General features: G+C 33.5%; 2 protein-coding genes across 10 annotated transcripts; one reads left to right on the plus strand and one right to left on the minus strand.

Annotated features, from left to right (window-relative positions):
• Positions 1-112: 112 nt before the first annotated feature.
• Positions 113-9,872, minus strand: LOC104103798 (proton pump-interactor 1-like). The gene is made up of 7 exons (XM_070181994.1): positions 9,848-9,872; positions 3,501-3,915; positions 2,741-2,935; positions 2,443-2,622; positions 1,962-2,156; positions 1,401-1,499; positions 113-850 (listed from the first exon to the last, which is right to left on the minus strand). Exons 2-7 carry the CDS (start codon positions 3,777-3,779, stop codon positions 260-262), a joined length of 1,539 nt encoding a protein of 512 aa, XP_070038095.1. The 5' UTR covers positions 3,780-3,915; positions 9,848-9,872; the 3' UTR covers positions 113-259.
• Positions 4,751-21,562, plus strand: LOC104103797 (uncharacterized). Of its 9 annotated transcripts, none has more exons than XR_001970725.3 (7): positions 4,775-5,143; positions 5,262-5,304; positions 18,656-18,942; positions 19,042-19,141; positions 20,009-20,177; positions 20,278-20,368; positions 20,505-21,562. XR_001970725.3 is itself a non-coding variant. In XM_070181996.1 (3 exons), the coding sequence occupies exon 3, from the start codon at positions 7,954-7,956 to the stop codon at positions 8,875-8,877; it is 924 nt and encodes a 307-aa protein (XP_070038097.1). In that variant the 5' UTR covers positions 4,751-5,143; positions 5,262-5,304; positions 6,636-7,953; the 3' UTR covers positions 8,878-10,498. The 9 variants fall into 9 exon arrangements, 2 of the variants coding, with proteins under 2 accessions (XP_070038097.1, XP_070038096.1); XR_004508967.2 differs by lacking the exon at positions 20,009-20,177 and having other exon boundaries at positions 20,505-21,278; positions 21,369-21,562; XR_001970724.3 differs by lacking the exon at positions 20,009-20,177 and having other exon boundaries at positions 4,779-5,143; positions 20,505-20,628; positions 21,177-21,562.
• The last annotated feature ends 949 nt before the right edge of the window (positions 21,563-22,511 follow it).

Consider the following 22,511-nt stretch of genomic DNA (forward strand, 5'->3'; position numbering starts at 1 on the left):
TGTAGGAATCTCCGAGCCTTTTGCACGTGTTGCTCTATGCCTAACAATGTTCTCTTTGCGCTCCTTGAACTTAGGTGCAACTGGACTTTCAACCTTTCCCTCCGCCTTCTCCTCCTCAGCTGTCTCAGTTGGATCCTCGGTAGGATCTTGACCAGTAACAACAGCACCGGCCTTTTTCCTCGCTTTCTTCTCAAGGTCCTGAAAAGTGTTAAAAGCACTAGATAAGTCGAGAGCTAATGTAGATTTCTCCAATATGAAACTAAAAGAGAGTAATATCATAAGGAATCGGAAGGACAATTTCCTTGAGCTTCTTTTCAGCTTCTTTCTGAGCTTTTAATGCTGCTTTAACAGCTGCTTTCTCGGCCAACTTCTTCTTCCTCTCCATTGCCTGCCTATTTTTTGCTATTTCCTCTTCTCTCTTCATCTCTCTCAATTTTACTTCATCAACATCGTTCCGCTTGGCATTAGTATCCTCGGGTAGCTTTTCTAAACCATAGACTTCTTCACTACCATCAACGAAATCAAAATCTTCTTTCAGAGTACTCGTGTTTTTGCCATTTGCATCTTTCAGCTCCTTGCTATTCTTCTCTTTTTGTACTTCCCGTGTTGAAGAAGCATCAAGTTGTGCGGTAGAAACGGGATCTTCCTTTGGTGGATTCGCATTAGTTCTCGGTGCAACCTCTGTCTGTGACATGGTCCGTGCCTCAGGTGACACTAGAGGCTTCTCGTCAGGGTTCCTCATCCTGCCATCCCTGCTCAACTGCTTAATGTCAAGCGATGATAAAATTCTCCTCTCGTAGTCATCTCTAAAAGCCTTATTAACACTCCAGAGAGACATGAAGTTCCCGACCTAAAGACATAAAAACAATTGTCAACACAAACACATGCAAAGCAAAAACTTTTTGTATCTAAAGATCTAAGTTGCTAGGACTCGAGTGTGGGTGTCCGATACGGCGGTCGTATCCTTCATTATCTAAATTTTAAAATTCGGGGGTACAAATACAGGTACGGATACGGGTGCCAGGATTCAGCTAAAAATACATCAAGTATCTAAAAATAGAGTTATAAAAATATGTCTATATTATGAGACATGTGGAAAACTTACAAGGTATGCTGAGAAGGAGAAACTATTGATGAAGAGGAGAATTCAAGAATGAAATATAAGGAAAATGACTGACATAGAAATTTCTTTATACAAGGTATTCCATTTTCTTCAAGTTCACCCTAGCTTTTGTTTGTATTTCAGAAATCATTGTATCCGTCCCAAATTTCTCCGTTGATTTTGGTCAAAATACCCAAGATTGATTGAACAGCCACACCTATATCGTATCAACACGGGTGCGACACCGAAAGTAAAGAGTCCTCAACTTAGCTAAAGATTGGTAAAGGACCCAACATACCTCCATCAGCGAAAGTTCTTTAAGGGCATCAATATCCTTCTTATCTGCAAGCTGTTTGGCTTTCTGTAACATCGTGGAGTTTTTGTAGAAAGGAGAATTCTGAAGAAAAATTTGAAGGACATACTTGTCAAAATCAAGCCAGATACTAATCTCTCTACAAAGTTGCAGCAAATGAAAAACCATTAATATTCAGATTATCAGATGCACTGGAAAATTTTCTGATGAATGAGATGAATTTGAAACAGTGTATTTGTGTTAAAAAATTCATTAAATATGAACAAATATTAAACTTAGAACTCAGTTATTATCACTTGAAGTCATCGTTCTAAAATCTAGAACCCATAACGTTGAAATCTTGGCTCCGCTTCTCTTTGTAATGTCAAAGGAAACTGCAGATTTTCTATTTATATTTCCCATGTTGTCTTCACCCCATGGAGCAAAACAAAACATAATAGATAACTAAACATCATTGTATACAATTCATAAGATGCTCGTAAGCTCGTAATCACGCATATGTTTACCAAAGACCAGTAGTGATAGGATATTAAACAGAAAACATACCCCTTCATCACGTTGTTTTCTCAATTCAAGAATATGTTTGTAAGTGCTTTCTCTCTTCCGTACTATTTCCTTCACTTCCTCATCCGATGACTTGATCTGCTTTGTTATGTCATCGATGTGATCATCCAGTTTCTTAAGCTTGGCCTTTACCGTCTGTTGCTCCTTGCGGACTCCATCTAAGTCAAAACTTATAAGCTACAGTGGATGAAGTATTTGAAGAGTTATTAGTTATCAAGGCATACCAATAGAAAGGCCAAAAAAATAATAGTCCGCAAATGTATATGCTTTGTATAGTAAGTATAAATTACATTCAATATACATAAATGTACATAATCAGCATATATGTTTTGTATATTTGGGCTAGCGCCTGTAATTATTTTTGGCCGGCGGGTCAAAAATGAAAAAAACCCTTCATTATTTAAGCCAGGAAACCAGAAATTTCGAGACCATAAAAGTAAGCAAATAAATTTCAGAGCCTTACTTTGACCTGGTTTTGAATTGATTCCTTGTCACCTTTCGACTCCAGAATATCTGCTCTCGCAGCAGCATTCTTTTTAACATTTTCCCTTGTTCCTTCAAGTTGCTTGATTTCCCTGAGAATTTGCTTCTCTTCAGTCAGAGGAATGCTTTCATGTTGAATGCGGTACTCCAGGCTTTTGATCTAATGAATTTCCAAAATTAAAGAAAAATATTATTAACAGCATGTGCTTTTCAATTACTCAGCTTGATACAGGTAAGTAGAAGCGGAAAGAAAAAGAGCGAAGAAGACTAAAGCTTACAAGATTGTTAAGCTCCTCCTCAGATGAACACAGACTATAACCCCTCTCTGTGCCGGTATTCCTAGCACCACGGAGCTCGCCCAAGGCATCATGCAACGGTTTGACTTCCTTTCTTTTCTCATCAATCTTTGTCCAAAACTGCTGATTCTCAGCACTTAGAGATTTCCTTTGCTCAATGAGCTGAGCTCTATCTGCCTGCAGCCAAGGACTTGTTTAATAAGTTTTACAGTACACTCTTTAAAGAAGAGTTCGGGCGAACCTGCAGCTAACTTAAGAGGGCCTTGTGTAAAGGTAATATATAACATGCTATTTCTGAAATCTCATCGACGGTAAGCGGCTAAGGCAAAATTGAAGTGCTGGATTAACTACCATTGATGTTGAAAAAGGATTAACTATTGAAAACAATTGCTTTTACACGATTATAATGTATTCACATCCCTATTCATGTTTGACTCTTAACAGTTCCAAGTTCTAATTAGAAGACAACAACGCATTGATAGTCAATTAGACTAACAGGTTATGAGAATTCAAATTATTGCAACTTCTAATTCCACTCTTTCAAACATCTGGTTTTCAATAAAAAGGCAAGAACATCGCGTTTATATGCATAAGTGAGTTCACCCTAGAGCTTCATCTATTACTATTTTCTTCTGAAAATTTTTCAGTCATTTGTTTGAATATAGGCATGATGTTATCTTCATTAGGATACAAATAGGATTCTTCCAATCCTCAGCCAAAAGAAGATAATAGTGAAACTCACCCTTATGGCCTTTAACTTTTCAATAATCTGCAATCTTGCTTTGTTCTTTTTCTGTAGCTCGATTTCGGCCTGTTCTATTTTGGACTTCAGCTTTTGGTCTTCGAATCTCCGATATTTGACAATGTAGAAAGAATGGACCTGTTTTTCTTGAGGCCATTCATCAACTGCATTCTCCCGGAGGCTGATTAAAGGAACTCTCTTCCTTTCCTCCTTAATTGGTTCTTCAATACCATGACAGCCGAATTTCATGGGATCGGTAACCCCGGCAACATGATTCATTTTCCCATTTTATTTCAGAATGTTGTTCTGTTCAATACCAGTTTCAGCTGAAATATGGGCTAACTGAGATGCCACATCTATACCCATGATTACTACTGGAGCACAAACCAGAAGTTGCCTTCAACGATCTCCGATCCTGAAGTAAATGGATCATACTAACTATAAACTAGCATTAGAGCAATAATGTCTCCGGGATGTACAGAAGAATTGACGGGGCAAAAGATAAATGTCAATTGGCGGAACTTTACGGTAAAAGAAATACCTAGTTGACACTAGATTTTGATGTGAAAATCAACTACCGTGATTCTTCCCACAGAATCCTAGTACAACCACCTAAAATAACTACTCTCTCCGTCCAAATTTATGTGGCGGTAGTCAGATTTCGAGGGTCCAATGAGTTTTTCATGACTGCGATTTTTTCATGTCTTTAAATATTTTAAATTATTAATTATTGTGACTTATAGTACTTTTTACGTAGTTTCCAAATATGTAAATTTTATTTCAAAAATCAAAGATCCTATGTCCTAATTCACGATCAAAATTAATAAGTTTGATTCTCGAAATCCGAACTCACATAAATTGCCACATAGGGAGTATGACAGACGTGCTCTAACTATGACACATAAATTAGCTGAGATACTCACTCTATGACACATTCTCTTTTAAAAAGAATATTTACACAATCGGACAAATTTTTAGGTATTTTTCATGAGCGCAACAAATACAACTTAAATCCTACTGTCAGTATATATAACTTAAATCATATCTGAAATAGCAAGTAAAGATTAGATTTTTAATAAAGAAATCATCCATAGAATCAAGAATTACACATGCAATGATGCAAACAAATGCAAAAAGCAATAAAAACAAGTTTAAATTGGCAATAATCTATATATATCTATAATTGAGGGATTTACACCGGCTACGTGGCACTCTCATTTAGCAGCAAATGAATTTTCTTGCTTTTAGGTTTTTTTTGCACTTTAAACCTGAAATTAACCATCAAACCGCTTCACATACGCAACGGTTTCTTCCCGTAACGCTTCTTTTCTTTTAACAAAGCTTCTTTACTCCCTCTCTCTTTCGCATACTTATCTCTCTTTCAAAACTATATCAATTACTCTGTAATTTTTCACCTTTCTTATTCCTACTGAATTTCTCTCATACCTTTAACTGTGTTAATTTCTATGAACTCAACTCCATCTACTTTCTTTGTGCTATTCCATTTTTGGGGAAATCATAAATATCTGTTTATTCACGGTGCTACTCTTTATATTTTTTCCTCACCATATATATACTAACTTCGACACCGATGAAGTCTTTCGAAGAAACCCATCCCGGGCCCCCGATTTCAGGAAAAATTGGTATTCCCTCCATAATTGCCGCTCTGTAATCCTTTCAAAGTTAATCTTTATATTTTACGCCATATTCTTTTATACTTGACTCTTACAAAATTATTTAAACTCTAATCTAATTTTATAGGTGTGGACAACCAAGGATGCCAAAACACAATCAAAAGCTTGAGGTACAGTCCAAACCTTCTTCGATAAGTATTATGCTTTTTCCACAATTCATAACTGATGCTGTAATAATTCTGGAAAACTATCATTTTTCTCGTAATTAATAACTAAGGATCTAAAGATTCTAAAATACTTGCAAAAATGCAAAACTACTATGATTTTTTCACAATTGATAATACCTGTGTCTCTGATATGGAATACAAGAATACTGTATTACTGCTAAAAAATTTTCCGAACAAAGTTCGATAACAATATTTTTTAAAGTTGATTATATATAGATTCTTACTATATTAGCATTATTATATTTGTCCTGCTCAACTCCTTTGTGTTCTGATTGAAGAGCGACATATGCATTTAACACTGAAAAGCCTCCTACTCTTCTTCTTTCTCTTCCTACTAAACTCTCGCCTTCGGCAATAATATCTATAAATGTTGTTTACATGTAGTTTAGTGTTATGAAGTTTAGACTATATTGGATTCTTATTATAGCCTTAGATTTTGGCATTACATAGAATTTGAGCTTCCTGGTACTTCTCTTCCTCCAAAATGAGCATTCGACAACAATATCTATAAATGTTGTTTATATACACTTTAGTGATATGAAGTATAAACTATATCAGATTTTCATTGTAGCCTCAGAAATTAATATTGGATATATAGTCGTTCAACTTCCTCCTCTGTTAGTATTTCCTTCTCTACAATTTGTTGTTCTGCTTGAAGCGGAATATGCATTAAACATAGTGGCAACATTATAATGATCAGGAAAATATATAGTTTTTTCTAGCAAAATTGCAATGCCTTCTTATTTTTGTTTGATTGAATATAAATTGTTGCTATATTAGCATTATTATAATTTTTCATGCTCTACTCTAATTTTCTGTTCTTTGAAAATGTTAACACACATAATGATCAGGAAAAAGTTACTTTTTTCCCAGCAATATTATAAAAATCATGAAATCTATTTTCCAAATTTCTCATATCTTGCTTTTTGGCCGTATCTAAGTGCTCTTTCTCTTCCTTCAAAAGACACCCCTCTTTTTACTCTTTGAACGGTCACGCCACTCTCTTCATCTTAATTGTAACCAATCGTTATTTACTCTTCCTCGTATTTCATCCTTGCCACAGCAAATCCGATCTTTGTTCCTCACTTTTTGTTTGCTGCATTATGATGTATTTCTACTCATGTTTTTCTTTTATTTTGCTCTTTATTCCTCCAAAAAGTACAACTCTTTTAACTTCTTCAAAAGTCATGCCTCTAACTCTTCTTCTTTCTCTTCCTACTAAACTCATGCCTTCGACAACAATATCTATAAATGTTGTCTTCGCATGCTTGCAGTGGATAACAACTACATGAATCTGGATATCTATAGACAAAATAAGGAAAAGAAAGAGGTCACACCTTCAACAACAATGTCTAAAAATAAGGTCACGCTTTAACCAACAACATCTATAAATGTTGTTTATATATAATTTAGTGCTATGGAGTTTAGACTATTATTAGATTCTTTTTTATAGCCTTAGATGTGGTATTGCATAGTAGTTCAACTTCCTGTTAATTCTATTCCTCCAAAATTCACACATTCGACAACAATATCTATAAATGTTGTTTATATAATTTAGTGATATGAAGTTTAGACTATATTAGTGTATACGGTCAAAATCGATTCTCAGTCATAAAGACTGGTCGGGACGATGGCGTTTCGATCGAAGGGTATCTACATGATGAGCTCGGTCGAATTCCGAAGTAGAGACGTCGAGCTTCGAGCTAATAGACCGATCAATGACAAGACTCGGTATCATTATCGAGCCCATATCCAAATCGAACTACGAGACCATTCGTAGTTCATCGAAGATGCCTAGACCGACCAACACTGGCCCCGAATATCGATGCCCCAAGACAGAATCGAGCTCGAACCAAGACCGGGGGCTCGATCTAATACCGAGCTCGAGCCAGTATCAAGCTCGCAGATAAGAGCCGTTACAACCGCACCAAGGGAGAGAATCTTGGCAAGAACCGAGGAAGAGACAAATCATCATGGGTCCTCCACTATATGTATTATTTTATTATGTTGTTATAGATAAAGCAATGACCCTCTATTATAAAAGGCAGGATCCTTGTAAGCTAAAGAGCGACAAAGTGCAATAAACACATCCTTTTATCTGATACATTGAGATTTCTTTGTGCTTGTTTCGTCTCAACTTATTCAATTTCCCTGTTCATCATCCCCGTTTTAATAGTGAAAATATTAGTATTGTTATTTTTGTATCAAAGAAATTTGCGTATCCTTAGAACCATACCTAAATTTAACGTTATTCGATTTTTCGGGTAAACAGCTTGGCGTCCACTGTGGGGCTAAGGATAACAGTGATTGTTTGATATAAATCTACAGTACACTCCAGCTTACAACTTCAAGTCAGCAATGGCTCTACCTATCGACCTTGAAGCCGGCCTTAAAGATGAAACCAACAACTTGGCGCCCGGGACCGGAAGGTTACCTAACGATGGAAACGAGGCTCGAATCGAAGAACCCGAAATTCGAGCTGAATTACCATTGGATGTCAATTCACAAATAGCTCTGGAGGCGAATCAGCTTTCCGAACCGGAAAGAAGCATTTAGGGTGAGGCTCGAACGATAGCCCGAGACACCCACAACATGGGGGAAGTCAGGGTCAGCTTGCGTATGATTTTCGAAATGCTACAAGCCCAACAAGCAGTGATAGCTCAGTTGCAGAGCCAAACTCATATGCAAAGCAGGCCGAACTCCAACCCACTTCCTCGAGAAGTCACCCCCAGAACGGAGCCCGTCATAGTGAAATCAAACGAGCAAGAATCGGGGACCGCTCCTAAAATTGCTAAATTGCTCGAGGAACTCACAAAACGAGTCGAAGCCAACGACAAGAAAGTGGAAACGTATAATGATAGGGTCGATCAAATTCCGGGGGCTCCGCCGATGATAAAAGGGCTTGATTCGAAAAAATTCATACAAAAGCCTTTTCCCTCGAGCGCGGCCCCAAAACCAATCCCCAAAAAATTTCGTATTCCCGAAATTTCCAAATATAACGGTACGACTGATCCTAACGAACATGTCACCTCCTACACATGTGCCATCAAAGGCAACGATTTGGAAGACGATGAGATCGAATCCGTATTGTTGAAAAAGTTCGAAGAGACCCTCGCAAAGGGAGCAATGATCTGGTATCACAACTTACCACCAAATTCCATCGATTCTTTTGCCATGTTAGCAGATTCGTTCATAAAAGCACATGCTGGTGCCATAAAAGTTGCAACAAGGAAATCAGACCTCTTCAAAGTGAAAAAAAGGGGTAACGAAATGCTGAGAGAATTCGTATCCCGATTTCAAATAGAACGTATGGATTTGCCACCGGTCACAGACGATTGGGCCGTACAAGCTTTCATCCAAGGGTTGAACGAGCGAAGTTCGACAGCATCACGTCGGCTGAAACAAAATTTGATCGAGTACCCAGCAATAACTTGGGCAGATGTACACAACCGTTATCAATCGAAAATCAGGGTCGAGGACGATCAATTGGGAGCTCCGTATGGACCCGTGCGTTAGAACCACACAACCACTAAAAACCAGAGGGAGATCAATAGAGAACAAAGGTCAAACAGAGACCGATATCAATCGTACGTCACAAATCGGGTGAACAACGGTTCAGCACGTGATACAGTTCAGAACTATCGAAGGACTGATAGAGGGAAAAATTCTCGGGGACTTATGAGCAAGAGCGGCTTTGATAAATATGCTGATCCTATAGGAGTTCCTCGATTATCGGAATATAACTTCAACATTAATGCATCCGCCATCGTGTTGGCTATCAGACGCATCAAAGACACCAGGTGGCCTCGACCCATGTAGACCGATCCTGCCCAAAGGAATCCCAATCAAATGTGCGAATATCATGGCACCCATGGCCACAGGACGGAAGATTGTAGGCAATTAAGAGAGGAAGTAGCCCGCTTATTTAACAAAGGGCACCTTCGGGAATTTCTGAGTGATAGGACGAAGAATCATTTCAAAAGTAAGGACTTCGGCAAGAAAAACGAGCTAGAAGAACCGCAACACGTCATTCACATGATCATCGGCGACGTCGATACCCCTCAGGGACCAGTGCTTAAACGCACTAAAACATCGATTGTGAGGGAAAAGCGATCTCGAACTCAAGATTACACACCCATAGGGACTTTGTCTTTCAATGATGAAGATGCAGAGGGAATCACCCAACCCCATAACGATGCACTGGTAATATCCGTACTCATGAATATAATTAAAATTAAGCGTGTGTTAATTGATCCAGGTAGCTCGGCCAATATCATCAGATCGAGGGTCATAGAACAGCTCGGCCTTCAGAACCAGGTCGTACCCGCAACTCTAGTAATACAATAACTACTAACCCTCAATCCCAAACTAGTTGGGATCAACTAAATACTCAATATTCCCCTGAATTCAATCAAAAAATAGAACCCTTAGCTTATTTCAATTGTTTTGAAAAAAAAAACAAAAAACATGAAGGCCGGAGACTTACCAGTAATAGGAAAAACTAAGGCAAAGAATCTTAAGGAATTGGAGAAAGCCGTGATAAAGAGTAACTCAAAGAGACAGAAATAACTAAATAGATTTTAACTAAGATGGAAAGAGATTTATGGAGATTATAGACTTTGTAGTAATGTTGGAATAGGAATGTGAGAACAATTTTTTTTGTTTTTGTTTTTGGTAATCCAAATTTGCGGAAAAGCTTATTTAAGTGGAAAGTGTTCCAACCGAACTTTTTCAAGAAATTACACTAGACGAACCTTTTTTGAACCATATTTACATTTTGTTCCCGTTAAAAAACGTTATAGAAAAATAGCTCCATGTTAGAATTTTAAATATATGTCGCCAGAATTTTGAAGTACTGGGACTTTTAATGATCACCAGATTTTTCGGCCATAATGCTGAGAAATTTTAGTAATACGTCAGGATTTTTGGCTAAAATTATGCCCGGTGTATAAAGTATCTCCTGTTCACATAAGATCCGGAGAATGATTGTGCTTTAAAATTCCGACGTTGGGCTTTTTCCTCAAAACTTTTATTATCATAGTCAAAAAATTAAGTATTTATTCATATAAGTGCTTAGTGCTTATACTAAACGAAATAATCTATATACATCTATATTATATTAAAAGAAGAGTAGTGAAGCATGAGGCTAAGCCAAGTGACATATTCAGAAAATGCCACTTGGCACTTTTAAAACATAATCTAATTAAATAATATAGATATTTAATGTATTTCCTTTTTTGCTTACAAAAAAATCCAACAACTTGGCATTTGGTAATAAAGAATTTGGAAAGGGAATAATCTAAACCGATAATCTGTAATGGAATTAATGATATTGGATTCACTTATTGTTTTTAATATGGTACCACCTGGCACTTGGTAATAAATAATAATGTGGAAAGTGAATAATCAAAATTGACAATTTTGTAATGTAATTAATGATATTAGAATTAACAATGGTTAATTACTAACTAATTAGCGTGTTTCGTATGCAACTTTCACAACATAGTTAGGTGATGAGAAAAAAGGACGAAATATTCTAATGGTATTGTCCTAAAAAACGGAAGAAAAAAAATCTTTACAAAACGTACTACGAAAATAGAGATAATATGAGGCTAATCATACTTTAAGTAGAAATGACTTTATATATATATATATATATTACTTTTAATTAAAAGATACAAAAAATTTAAATTCTGAATTTGAGTTTGAACTGAAAGACAAAAATAATTGAATCTAATCTATATCATTGATAAGATATATTTTTATATTATAATACATGAACCATCCAATTCAATTGTTAGAGATGAACTTCAGTCCTTTGTTAACAACAGGTAAGAATATCAGTAGTTGATTATGTAACGACTTCTATTGGAAATAAAGCTACTTCAACAAAATAATAAATTCATGCCCACATCTCCAAACTCAAGAGAGATTGCAAGGCTTAAAGAGAAAATTAAGTTGTTTGAACTTTAAGTAAAATAATATTATCCTTCTCTAATCTTGAAAAAAGCAGGGTAGTTTGCAATATGAAAAATCACTTGGCACTTTTTTCTAATAAAATCTTAAAATAAGAGATATTTACTGCAATAAACATCTTGCTATATTATGGAAAGAATATATACTATGACTCTGATTTTTTAAAAAGAAAATATTCTATGAAAGAGAAAGAAATGCTCAAGTTTGAGTAGATAATTAAAAGATAAAGTTAATCTTATCAGATATATATTTCCAACAAATCATAGTACAAAAAAATAAAAATAAAAAGATGTAAATTGAGATATAATATGACTTTTTATACTTTGGACTAAGTTAAAAAAAAAAGTAAATGAATATACTTAAAATAATAATCTGATGAAAAAAATAAGCAGCAGAAAATAATCTTCAATAAAATACAAATATATATATATATATATAAAGTAAAGAAAAATCTATATTTATCTATATCTATATATTATATTAAAAAGAGAGTAGTGAAGCATGAGGTTAAGCCAAGTGGCGTACTGCTTGACACTTTTAAAACAAAATTTAAATAGATTTTATGACAAAATCTAATATAGATTAACAAGATTATGACAAAATCTAATCTAAATTGTTCAAGAAATGTTTCGATAATAAAAAGTTCTATTTAAGGAATATTCTCCCTTTAAATTTGGTCCAAGTGATAAACGAAAGGAGTGAATTTGGACTGATTTTCCTTTATGATATATTTCCTAACTCAAGGTTTAGTTTATGTGGTATTATCCCTTTAATTTTGGTGCTTATTTAATAACAAAATATTTGGTTTGACAGATATGATATATATGCAGCGTCATTATTTATCTATATTTATATTCTAAAATATTATTTTACTAAGAGAATGGTAATTTACAACGTGGTTAAGCCGAGTAGAGTAAGACACATAGCAAAATTAGGACAAAGCTAATAAAAATTGCAATATTTTTTTTGAATTAATAAATTATATTTATATATCTATATTCATATCCATATTCATATCTATATCAATATTTTTAATATACATAAAATAAGAATATAATTTGTAATGTGGTGAAACCAAGTGGCAAGCTAATAAAAAATTATTTGGCAATTTTGAGATAAAATGAATAATTAATACTTAGAATTTTTTTTATTAATAGAAGTAATTAATATCAACTCTATCCTAAATTTCACGTAAATCTTCTACCTCCCTCTTCTTCTTTTTTGGTTTGTTTTGTTTTTCATTTTCAACTTTCATGTCTTATGATAGGCTATTGCATACCAGACTTAAGAAAGTTAAAATAAATAATCGTAATACCGACTTTACATTGGCAGATTACTAAGAAATGTCATATTGTGGATAAGGCCACGTAATTAAAGTCTAATACATAAAAAAAATTGAAGAATAAAAATAAATTAGAGATAATGTGAGGATATTTATACTAATAATTAGTTTTAAAAATAAAATAAAATAAATATGCAATACTTAAAAAAATTATTGACTAAATTGAAATAATTTAAGAATTTAGAGCAATAGTTTAAAAATAAAATAAATATTTATGCAAGATTAAAACTTTACATATCTATTTATATTATATTTATATAATGATATTAAATGAAGTGACAAGTTAATGAAAAACCACATGAAAATAAGATAATACTATATATTAGACTTTAAATATATACTTTGAGTTATACTTATACTTGAATTAGTTTAAATAAATACATTAAATAGCTAGATAATATAATATTATTGATACATTTAAATGATAAAAGAGTCCCGAGTAAGAGGATAAATTGTAAAACTACATTATATTTCAAGAATAAAATATTATAATTATCGATGATTATTAAAAGGAAAATAATCAAGCCATTAAGTTAGTTGGTAAACTAATAAAAAATTACATGACAGTATGACAATACTATGTAATGAGTAATACAATAACTATAAGCAAAGAACAAAAAGAGAAAAAAATGTAGAAGGATTAGACATTTGAACTTGAGACGTAAAATAAAGTTTTAGTAAGAATTTTATAAAAATAATATGATTTAATATGCTCAAACACGATAGATCACAATGTGACATGTTTAGTATTCTTTAATATTGATCGCGAAACGAAATGCAAGTAATAAAATCAAGAAATTATATTGTTATAGATTTTAAAAAAAAAATAGCTTATCCACTACAAGATTTGAAAAATGATTTCATGTCTTTTTCTTTCTTAATATTTAATGATTATCTATGATTTTTATGTGTAAGTTTAAATATTAAGTTTATTTGCACATAACCTAAATAATACAAATCATAATTTGACATAGTTTGTGTCCGCGCATCTCTCGGGTACTAATACTAGTATTTACTTAAAAGGAAAGAAGTCAACCATGATATTTTGCCATGTAACAACTTTAGGACAAATTAGTTAGTTAGGTAAAATTAGTTTCTCTTTTTGAATTTTATTTTGAAAAATAAAATAAATACGTATATATATTTTTTAAAGAAACAATAATTTCTATATTTTATAATTAGTTAATAATTAGTTATTATTTTTGAATTTGAATTTAATGATAATTAAATATTAATATATTTGAGAAAATATTTTATGTGAACCGATTCTATTTTACATTGTGATGAGAAGTTACCAATACATATAACTCTATTATTTTTATTTTTTATTTTATTTTTTAATTACTACTATATTTTAAACTAAAAAGGAACCTACGTGCGCTCACATCTCACATAACTGTAGGAAAAGAAAGCGTCATAATCTGAGTATTGGAGTGATAATTGACGGGATCCATATAACTGCTCCCTAATATTCTCTTTAAGTTTAACCATTTTCTTCTCCGATCAACACTCTGCTACGCCGAGCTTCTGCCTCCTTTACGGGTACCTTTCAGTTACAAAGAGATTCATAGATTCATTGCACGTATCTTTCTATTTTTTTTGCTTAGATTACCATTATCAATAGTAATACTAGCATGCTTTTGTCCTGGCATTGTGGAAGTGTGTCTTGTCTTAAATTGAAACTTAAAAGCGCCTCATAATTTAAGTATGTGTTTGAACCCAACAACCGTTTAACCAAAACCTAAAATCCGTTAAATCCAAGGCTAGAAGAAATTAATAAGAGAGAGAGTTTTACCGTCTGTGAGAAAGATTTGAAGGTATAAAATTTCATGTTCACGTCATGTTTCTCTGTATTAAATTCTTTTTGTTTTTTCAATTTTTTCATAGTAGGCCTTACATTGTGTTTCCCCCTTTTTGGGATTCAGTTGTAACAATCTATTGGATCACGAGAACTCCAGGGGGTATTTTTTTCTTTTCTTCTGGTATGACCAAAATTAGAATTGCATCACAAATTAGTATTTCAATTGTAATTATCTTCTTTCTATCAATGAGAAATAGATTTTTTAGAAGGTTAGACAAAATATTTTGAAAGTTGAAATCTCATAAGTTCTCAAAAGTTATGTGCGTCATTTGCCTATGTTTTCATCTATTGTTCGTTGCTACTGTTGCTGTTGATGATACTGAATATGGTATGTCTAATTTTCTTTTAGTTTTCCTTTGCGTAATATGCGTTTAAATGCAAAATTTCAACTTCAACACTCATACTGTTTTTGGAATAATATGGTAAGTTCAAATCAATATACAATTTTAAAAGTTGCTATGTCGTATAGTGATGTACAGTAATTTAGCAAGTTGTGAAATCCTCAAGTGCAGAAAAATGGGGTGCTACATTTACCCCAGTAGGGCGTGCCTGCGCAAAACAAGCAGGCGAAAAAAAAAAGATGCCTTTATCAATAAGGAATAATTTGCTTCCACTAATCATGAGAACTATTGCTCAAGTTGCTAATCATAAATGCTCGTGCCTGAATTAAGCTTTTTGCATCTGATTCAGAGAAAAAATTTACCAATCAAAGGGTTTAATTGTTGAGTCTAGAAGAGCCTATTTTGTCCTGCAGCTTAAGGCCAGAATTTTAGAATAATCAAAAGTACTTTTTTTATAGATAAATTAATAAGAGAGGAAACAATGTATAGATAATGGAACAGTCTATAGCATCTTCAATTTTAGCAACTTACTTAAAAAAAACATCTTAAATTTTAGCATCTTATGCCTTTGAGATAGTTTCATTTGATGTGCATTGGACACTTGCGTTGGAGCTTAAAGGACATATGTTGATGCACCTTTACTTCCAATATACTACTTTTTAGTATATAGTTTACATGTAATATACTTCTTTGCGGAAGTTGTTAGAAGGGAGAAGTGCTTCCATAAGCTCAAAACCTTAGAAAGGTTTCTCCAGATAGACGTGCATGAGAAACAGAAATGCTTTAAGATGGAAAACTCAAAAGTAGCAGATTGTCACATAGTTAGTAAGCATCTTGAGAAATGATTTAGTGCAGATTTTTGTGTGTTCTTATGATTATTGGACAAACAATCGTGCACTGCAAGTGTTGCAGTTCTGGATCGCGCAGACCTGATAGTCCTTTTTCAATTGAGGTTAATCTGATGGATGAAAAAATTATGTTTTTAAACTTTAGACTTACTTCTATTTTAAACTATTTACATATTCGTTAGTATACGACAGTCATATAATAGAGTGTTTTTGGAAGAATTGCATTTTTTGCCATAATTTTTGACTAAAAATAATTGACACCCTGATTACTAATTTCATGACTATACAATTCCCTTCTCCTTGTGACCACAGAAGAGATTGCTTGGGAGGGAAAAGCCAAGGACAAATTTTTCTTTAAAAGATGCAATGGCTTAAAATATCCTAGCTACTGTCTAGAACTTTTCAAATTGTTACTTAGGCATAAGTCTACAAAAGCTGCATACTGAGAGGAAACATGCCTCCACTCCGCTCATGTCCACATTCATTGTTATAGAGATGCAATTTAGCAAGCATATCATCAGTTGCCCTGAAATAGAAAGGACAAATGAAGCCTTCAATGTCACACCCCAAACCTAGGGAGGCGTGGCTGGCACCTGGTGCCTAGCTGGCCCGAGCGAACCACTCTGTAACTCATGATCATTCGACCAAAACTAGAACATACATAGGCCGAGTTGGCTAAACTCATTCCTTTTGTAACTATCATGGGCCAACATGGCCACAACTCATAATGTACAAGCGTAAGTGGGAAAACACTATATCACTGAATCATTTTTCTTAAAACATGAATACATATGAGCCGTCAAGGCCTCTGACATACTGTACAAAATGAACCTCTGTCTACAAAACTTCTAAGGTTATTTGACATCAAATGGGACAGAGTACCGGCCTATTCGTAAGTCTATAGCAAAACTCCGATGACTCATAGACTCGGCTGCACTCCGAATGAGGTGAAGTCTCACCGATCCTTCACTGAATACCAATCTCGTCTACTATGAGAGCCCGTCAAACAGATTATCTATACCTACAAGTATGAATACAACGTCCCCAACAAAAGGACGTCAGTACGAATAATGTACTGAGTAGGTAAGGCAGAACTGAAATATAACAATAAGTCAACATTAATTAAAGACATATAAGAATCAACCTGAATCTCTGAAGTGCCACCGTATATGCATACTTATTATACTTACATATATAATACTTCTCTTTGAATCTATTATCCATATCGTATGATGCATGACTGCCCAACCGGTGGTAACTACCCGACCGGCCGTAGCACGGTGGTATATGCATGGAGATGCATGTCTCACTATATTATAAACATTAACATCTTTATCGTACGCCTCAATATAGACTTAGCAACATACTTAAACATACTTAAATATAACTTTACATGAATGAATAACATGGGCATCCTTAACTGTTAAGAGTAGAACCACTTATGGAATAGCATTACGTTTACGTATCGTTACTTGGATGATGCCAAAATGAAGGATTAGCCTTAACATACCTGAGCCGATTCTCTTGACAATCCCTCCAATACACATCAAACGCGACAAAGCATATAATGGAGGATCGAAGTAGGAAAAAGTCTGTATGATATTTGTATACATAGGTTGGATGAAGAAGGAGAAGAGCGCAAAGTAGGGTTAACTATGCGTTCAAAATATTACTGCTCTTGCCAAACATAAGTAGGTTATAACTATTGTATAATATAAAGGCACATTTAAAAGAAAGAAAAGACACATGACCTCATCAAAATCTTAAAGAAAGATCTTAAATGGCTTGCCTTTTGAATAAGGCAAAGCTCCAAGGAAATATTACTGTGTGATGCACTATGGTCCAGCACAAAAACTACACTTCCAAGAATATTGATTAGAAAATAATAATGTTTGTAGGAATCGATGGCAAGAAATTGTGTTGAAATTTTATAAGGATTGCATTGTAATGTCTTGAGAAGGAAATTTGTTGAAACTTATAAGAATGGCTAACGTCCCCCACTCATTGTAGTGTCTTTGATATGGAAATTATTAAGAATGAAATGAATGTGTAAAACTTCACATTAGTTTGCCACCTAATAAGAAATGACTCATAGTCATTTCTTTAGGATATGGCTTGCTTCCACGTGGGGATGGGGTGGGAAAGTTTAATCTTTATCCACTTATTAGGTAATTAGGTAATGTTCCGTTACCCCAATTACCCTCATAATTAAGAATTATCTCAAATTATTTAAAATTCTACTTATTTTTAATACACTTTATACATCCTACTATCATGTTCATGTGGTACCATGTAAAATAAATACATACACTATTATTTCATTAAAACATCCATGCAAAAATACATATATTTTCTCAACTTATAATTTTTCTAATCTCATATAAAGAGTAAAATTTTCGTACGGTTAATTCTTAAAATGGTAAAAAGATAACCTTCTTTTCTTGTGAGAAAATAATTTCTATCTTTACAATAAAGAAAATCTCATAAACTTTCTCATATTATGTGTGTAATTGAAAGTAGTAATATTAATAATTATATAAAATCATATTTTTCAAACTGTTTTACAAAAATATTCCACTCAAAATACCATATCAAATGTATATAACGGTATCAAGGTTGTTAAAATTACGGGGTCTTATAGTCACAAATCTTCTATAATCTTATTAATGGTCTTAATCCCTTCAAGCTCATATGAATTACTACAACTTATCCTAATATTAAAGTACGGGGTATAACATTCAACAACACACACAAGTTTTGACATGATCATTCGATCTAGGACATTTTCTACGTACCATACTATAAATAATACATTTTCTACGTACCATATTATGATGACGGAAAAGAATCGTGCGATTAAAGTTTATTTTTCAATAAAAGGACTCAGGGTTATTTTTTATTACTTACACTGTGTTTGTTTTTGCAGGTTACATATTGACTGTTTCTTAATATGTGGTATTAGCACTTGAAACTCATTCTGTTAAGATTTAAAGAGATTGTCAATGGATGGAACTAGCATGGCGAGTTCGAGCTGTAAGAAGAGGATAATGGAGTTGAGCTACTGTTTTAGTAATTCTCTCAAGAGTTGGTCGACGATTTTGTCCACAAGGAAGTCGAGAATTTATGCAATTTATTTTTGCATTAAATAATTGATTAGAGGTGGAACATTGAGCATGTTTTTTGCTGATTATTGCTTGATTTCTTAAGAAAATGGTAATTTCCTATTTGAGTATGCTTCCAGGGATGATTTTTTCAGGCTATTTTTCGTCCATCGTAGTTACTATTGCACATGTTCTATTTGCTGTGTGTCAGGATACTTTGAAGGATGAGAAGTGATCAAAATTAAAGTGACTATGCGATTTGTGTTGGCTTTGCTTAAAATAGAATTTTGTGCCACTTGGGACTGATTGAGGTAAACATTCTTCTACATTTAATCTACTTCGTACATAGTTGCTCTCTAGGAGTACTGGTGCTAGGTATGGTTGTAATGAATTAACATATTGTAAATTTATCAGCTAAGTAAGTATTTTTGCGTAGAAGATCATTCCTGACCCCACCAAAAAAAAATAATTATCAATTTTTTTTGTAATTACCTTAAAATAAACTTTAAACCCAAGCTAAGTAGTTTGATTCCACGACTCTCAAAGACATCCATGGCAGTTCCATTCCTTTGGTTCTCCTCCTCTCTTCGGCACCCGGCATGTAACTTTCCTCTTTCGTGTGTATCCATATTTTTTGATAATTTCTGAAAGAAAAAAAAACTTAACTTATTTAGTAGTTTTTACAGTACTCATAACATAATTGGTTTTTTACTATTTTGAAATTGGAAAGACGCTATCTTTTGCCATTATTACCATGGATAAGATCATTTCACCAACAACAAGACTGTGTTTGCTATTCTGTTTTCACTTTGTTGGATTCTATTAGGTATTAGTTAACTATGATAACAGCAAAGTATTATCACTATCTTATGTTGTTAGAGAGTTATGATCTTTTTTTATATTTATTTTCATTATTTGTTGAGAATGTGAAATTCATTATAATTGAAAATATTTTGGTAATTCAAAACTATAGGGAAATATTCCATTTGAAACTACTTTTGCCTCCCACTATAGAACTTTTGGATGAAAAACAGAAAAGAATGTATTTCGAAATCTTCCACGCACCATATGTAACTATGCTTTTTTTTTCCTATCTGGATATGTTTGCATCTTAAATGGTTAATCAACAATGAAGATGTGCATATACTAAATGTAGATCCTTCCAATATTATTCACAGGTGATTAGAACCAATCAGTTAGGACCGTTATTTTTTGCCATGACCAATGCACCAGTAAGTCTGACACAAAGAATAGTGGAAAAAAAGATGAGAATGTGAATAATATGCTATGATGGATATGATGAGTTTAAAATTAACTTTAAACCGAAGCTAAGCAGTTTGGGAGTAGGTAATAACTATTCTACTTATGGTCTTACAATGTTGTGATGATAAAGCAACAATCTTATTTTTAAGGTCTACATGTTGAAGCTAATGAGTTTTTGTTGCAGATACATATAATATTGTACTATCAATTGTCATCCGCGATTGCCATATTATGCAGCCTCAATGTTACAATAAAGTTATGTCAAAATTAGGCAGGTAAGTATTTCAACAGGCTCATTATGAGGTTTGTCCAGAATTAGATTTCCTGCAACAGTTCAGTACAAAACTTTCTTGATTGTGAAAATGTTGTATATGTCTCACTGATATTTGCTTCTTTCGTTATCTGCTTCAGGATATGAGGCGGCAATCAAATGAAACTAGGGAGACAATAGTAATATCCACTGTGCCACAACTAGAGGCCATAGTGAGGTTGAGTTGCTACTCTTCTTTTGGATTGAGACCCTTTTATGGGGAATGTAAGAATACTCTTTTCTTGATTATCTATGTTGATTTTCTTTTCAATTTGAGACAAGTTTTATCTTTGAACTTTACATGAGTGCATAAGATGGAAGTTCCTTTTAATTTCTTTGCCTTGAAGTTTTCATGTTCAACTAATTTAATATATTGTTTTGTCTTTTGCTAATAAATAGAGAACTTGTATTGCCTTAGAGATGGGTAAGATTGTTGTCTGCCTTTGTTGATACCTGGTTTTACAGCCTGACATACCCTTACTAATGATTTTTTTTATTAGATACTGAATTTAACAGCACAAGCTAGGGCAGCCAATATTAAAGAGGAAACATGAACAATTTTTTACCGATCAATTCATCTAATAGTTTGTAATATACATATGTTTCTACAGGTAGCAAAACTTACCTTAAGTATGCAACAGAAAACTCTGTCCTCGGCTGTAAATAAACAAGTAGCTTCTCATGAAGGTGTTTCGATTGGAACCAAGATTACTGCTATATCAGTAATTAAAACAGTTATATAGATTCTGTTAACAAAGATTAGGTAGTTCTAGGATCTTGGTTATCCATATGAGTCTTCGTTTATATCATCGATCAACATGATTGACTTGCTCATGTGCTCATATACTTCTGATCCACAGTAAAGCACAATGGAGGTGATGTCTTAATTACTGTGATTATACAGATCTTTAACCGTTCTTTGTTTTTGCGGATCATAACTTGAGACAATCTTTTTGTATTTTCAGGTGGACTAATCCTTTTAAAGCCAAGTACTTGTGTAGCATTACTCCAATATGATGTAACATCTCTTGAAAATTAGTGGTCCCTGGCAACAATTTTATAGAGAAAATTCGATTAAATTTATCTTTTCGTTTTTTTGGTTTAATTCTTTTGAATGCGGTTGCTAAATGTAGTCTGCAATTTATATCTGTTTTTAATATTTTTCTCCTCTCTTTTTTCCTTTGAAATGATCCGCGCCTCGCGCGGGTAAGTATATTAGTTTAATTTTAAAAGTCTCAAAATTAAGTGAAATGAATACGCTGTACTTAATCATGATTAAATAACACACAAAACATTTATGAACTATATAAATTTTTGGTTTGATTCGTTGGTTTGACGTAAGCATTGTGAGTTTTTTCATCAGTGCCACAATTGGAATTGCAACTAATAGGTTCCAATGGAATGATCCACTTCTTAGACAACGACAATAATAACATACCAAGTGTGATCCCAAAAGTGGGGTATAATGAGATATACACAGACCTTAACCTTGTCTTGTTTGAGGTAGATAAACTGTTTTCGATAAACCCTCTTAATCATATTTTCGATAAAGTCTCGGCACAAGGAAAGCGTTTTCAAAACAGGTTTGAAAAAAACAAGAGTTAAAAAGCTAAGATGAAAAATATTGAAGAAAAAAAAAAGAAAAGTATTGACAGCAAAAAAAGTAAAAATATTAAAAAAGAAGAAGAAAGAAACACAATAGTAATAAAATTGAAGAATAAAATAATACTAGAATAATAATAACAATAATAGTAATAATAATAATAATAATAATATCAATAATAATAATAGTACTAGTAATAGTAATAATAAAATAATAATAATAATAATAAGGAGAAGATGGAGGAGATAAATCGCTCGACTGCCTATTAATCTTCTGCCATAATTTTCGACCTTCATGCTCTCCTATTTAGGGTCATATACTTGGTGAGTTGATGATGTGTCATGTCTTGTCTAATCACACCTCCACAATTCTTGTTCGGTCTACCTCTACCTCTTCTTAGACCTATCACTGACAATCTCTCGCACCTCCTCACCGAGGCATCTTTAGTACTCCTCTTCATATGTTTGAACCATCTCAACTTCGCTTTTCGCATCTTGTCCATCGC

Source organism: Nicotiana tomentosiformis, chromosome 8 (assembly GCF_000390325.3).
Source record: "Nicotiana tomentosiformis chromosome 8, ASM39032v3, whole genome shotgun sequence".
NCBI lineage: Eukaryota > Viridiplantae > Streptophyta > Magnoliopsida > Solanales > Solanaceae > Nicotiana > Nicotiana tomentosiformis.

Coding starts and splice junctions, on each gene's coding strand:
- LOC104103798 (XM_070181994.1), bottom strand. CDS start 3,779: ATGAATCATGTTGCCGGGGTTACCGATCCCATGAAATTCGGCTGTCAT. Junction 2,157..2,442: donor CAATTCAAAACCAGGTCAAA/GTAAGGCTCTGA, acceptor CATCCACTGTAG/CTTATAAGTTTTGACTTAGA. Junction 851..1,400: donor AAGAACTTTCGCTGATGGAG/GTATGTTGGGTC, acceptor TTATGTCTTTAG/GTCGGGAACTTCATGTCTCT.
- LOC104103797 (XM_070181996.1), top strand. CDS start 7,954: ATGGGGGAAGTCAGGGTCAGCTTGCGTATGATTTTCGAAATGCTACAA.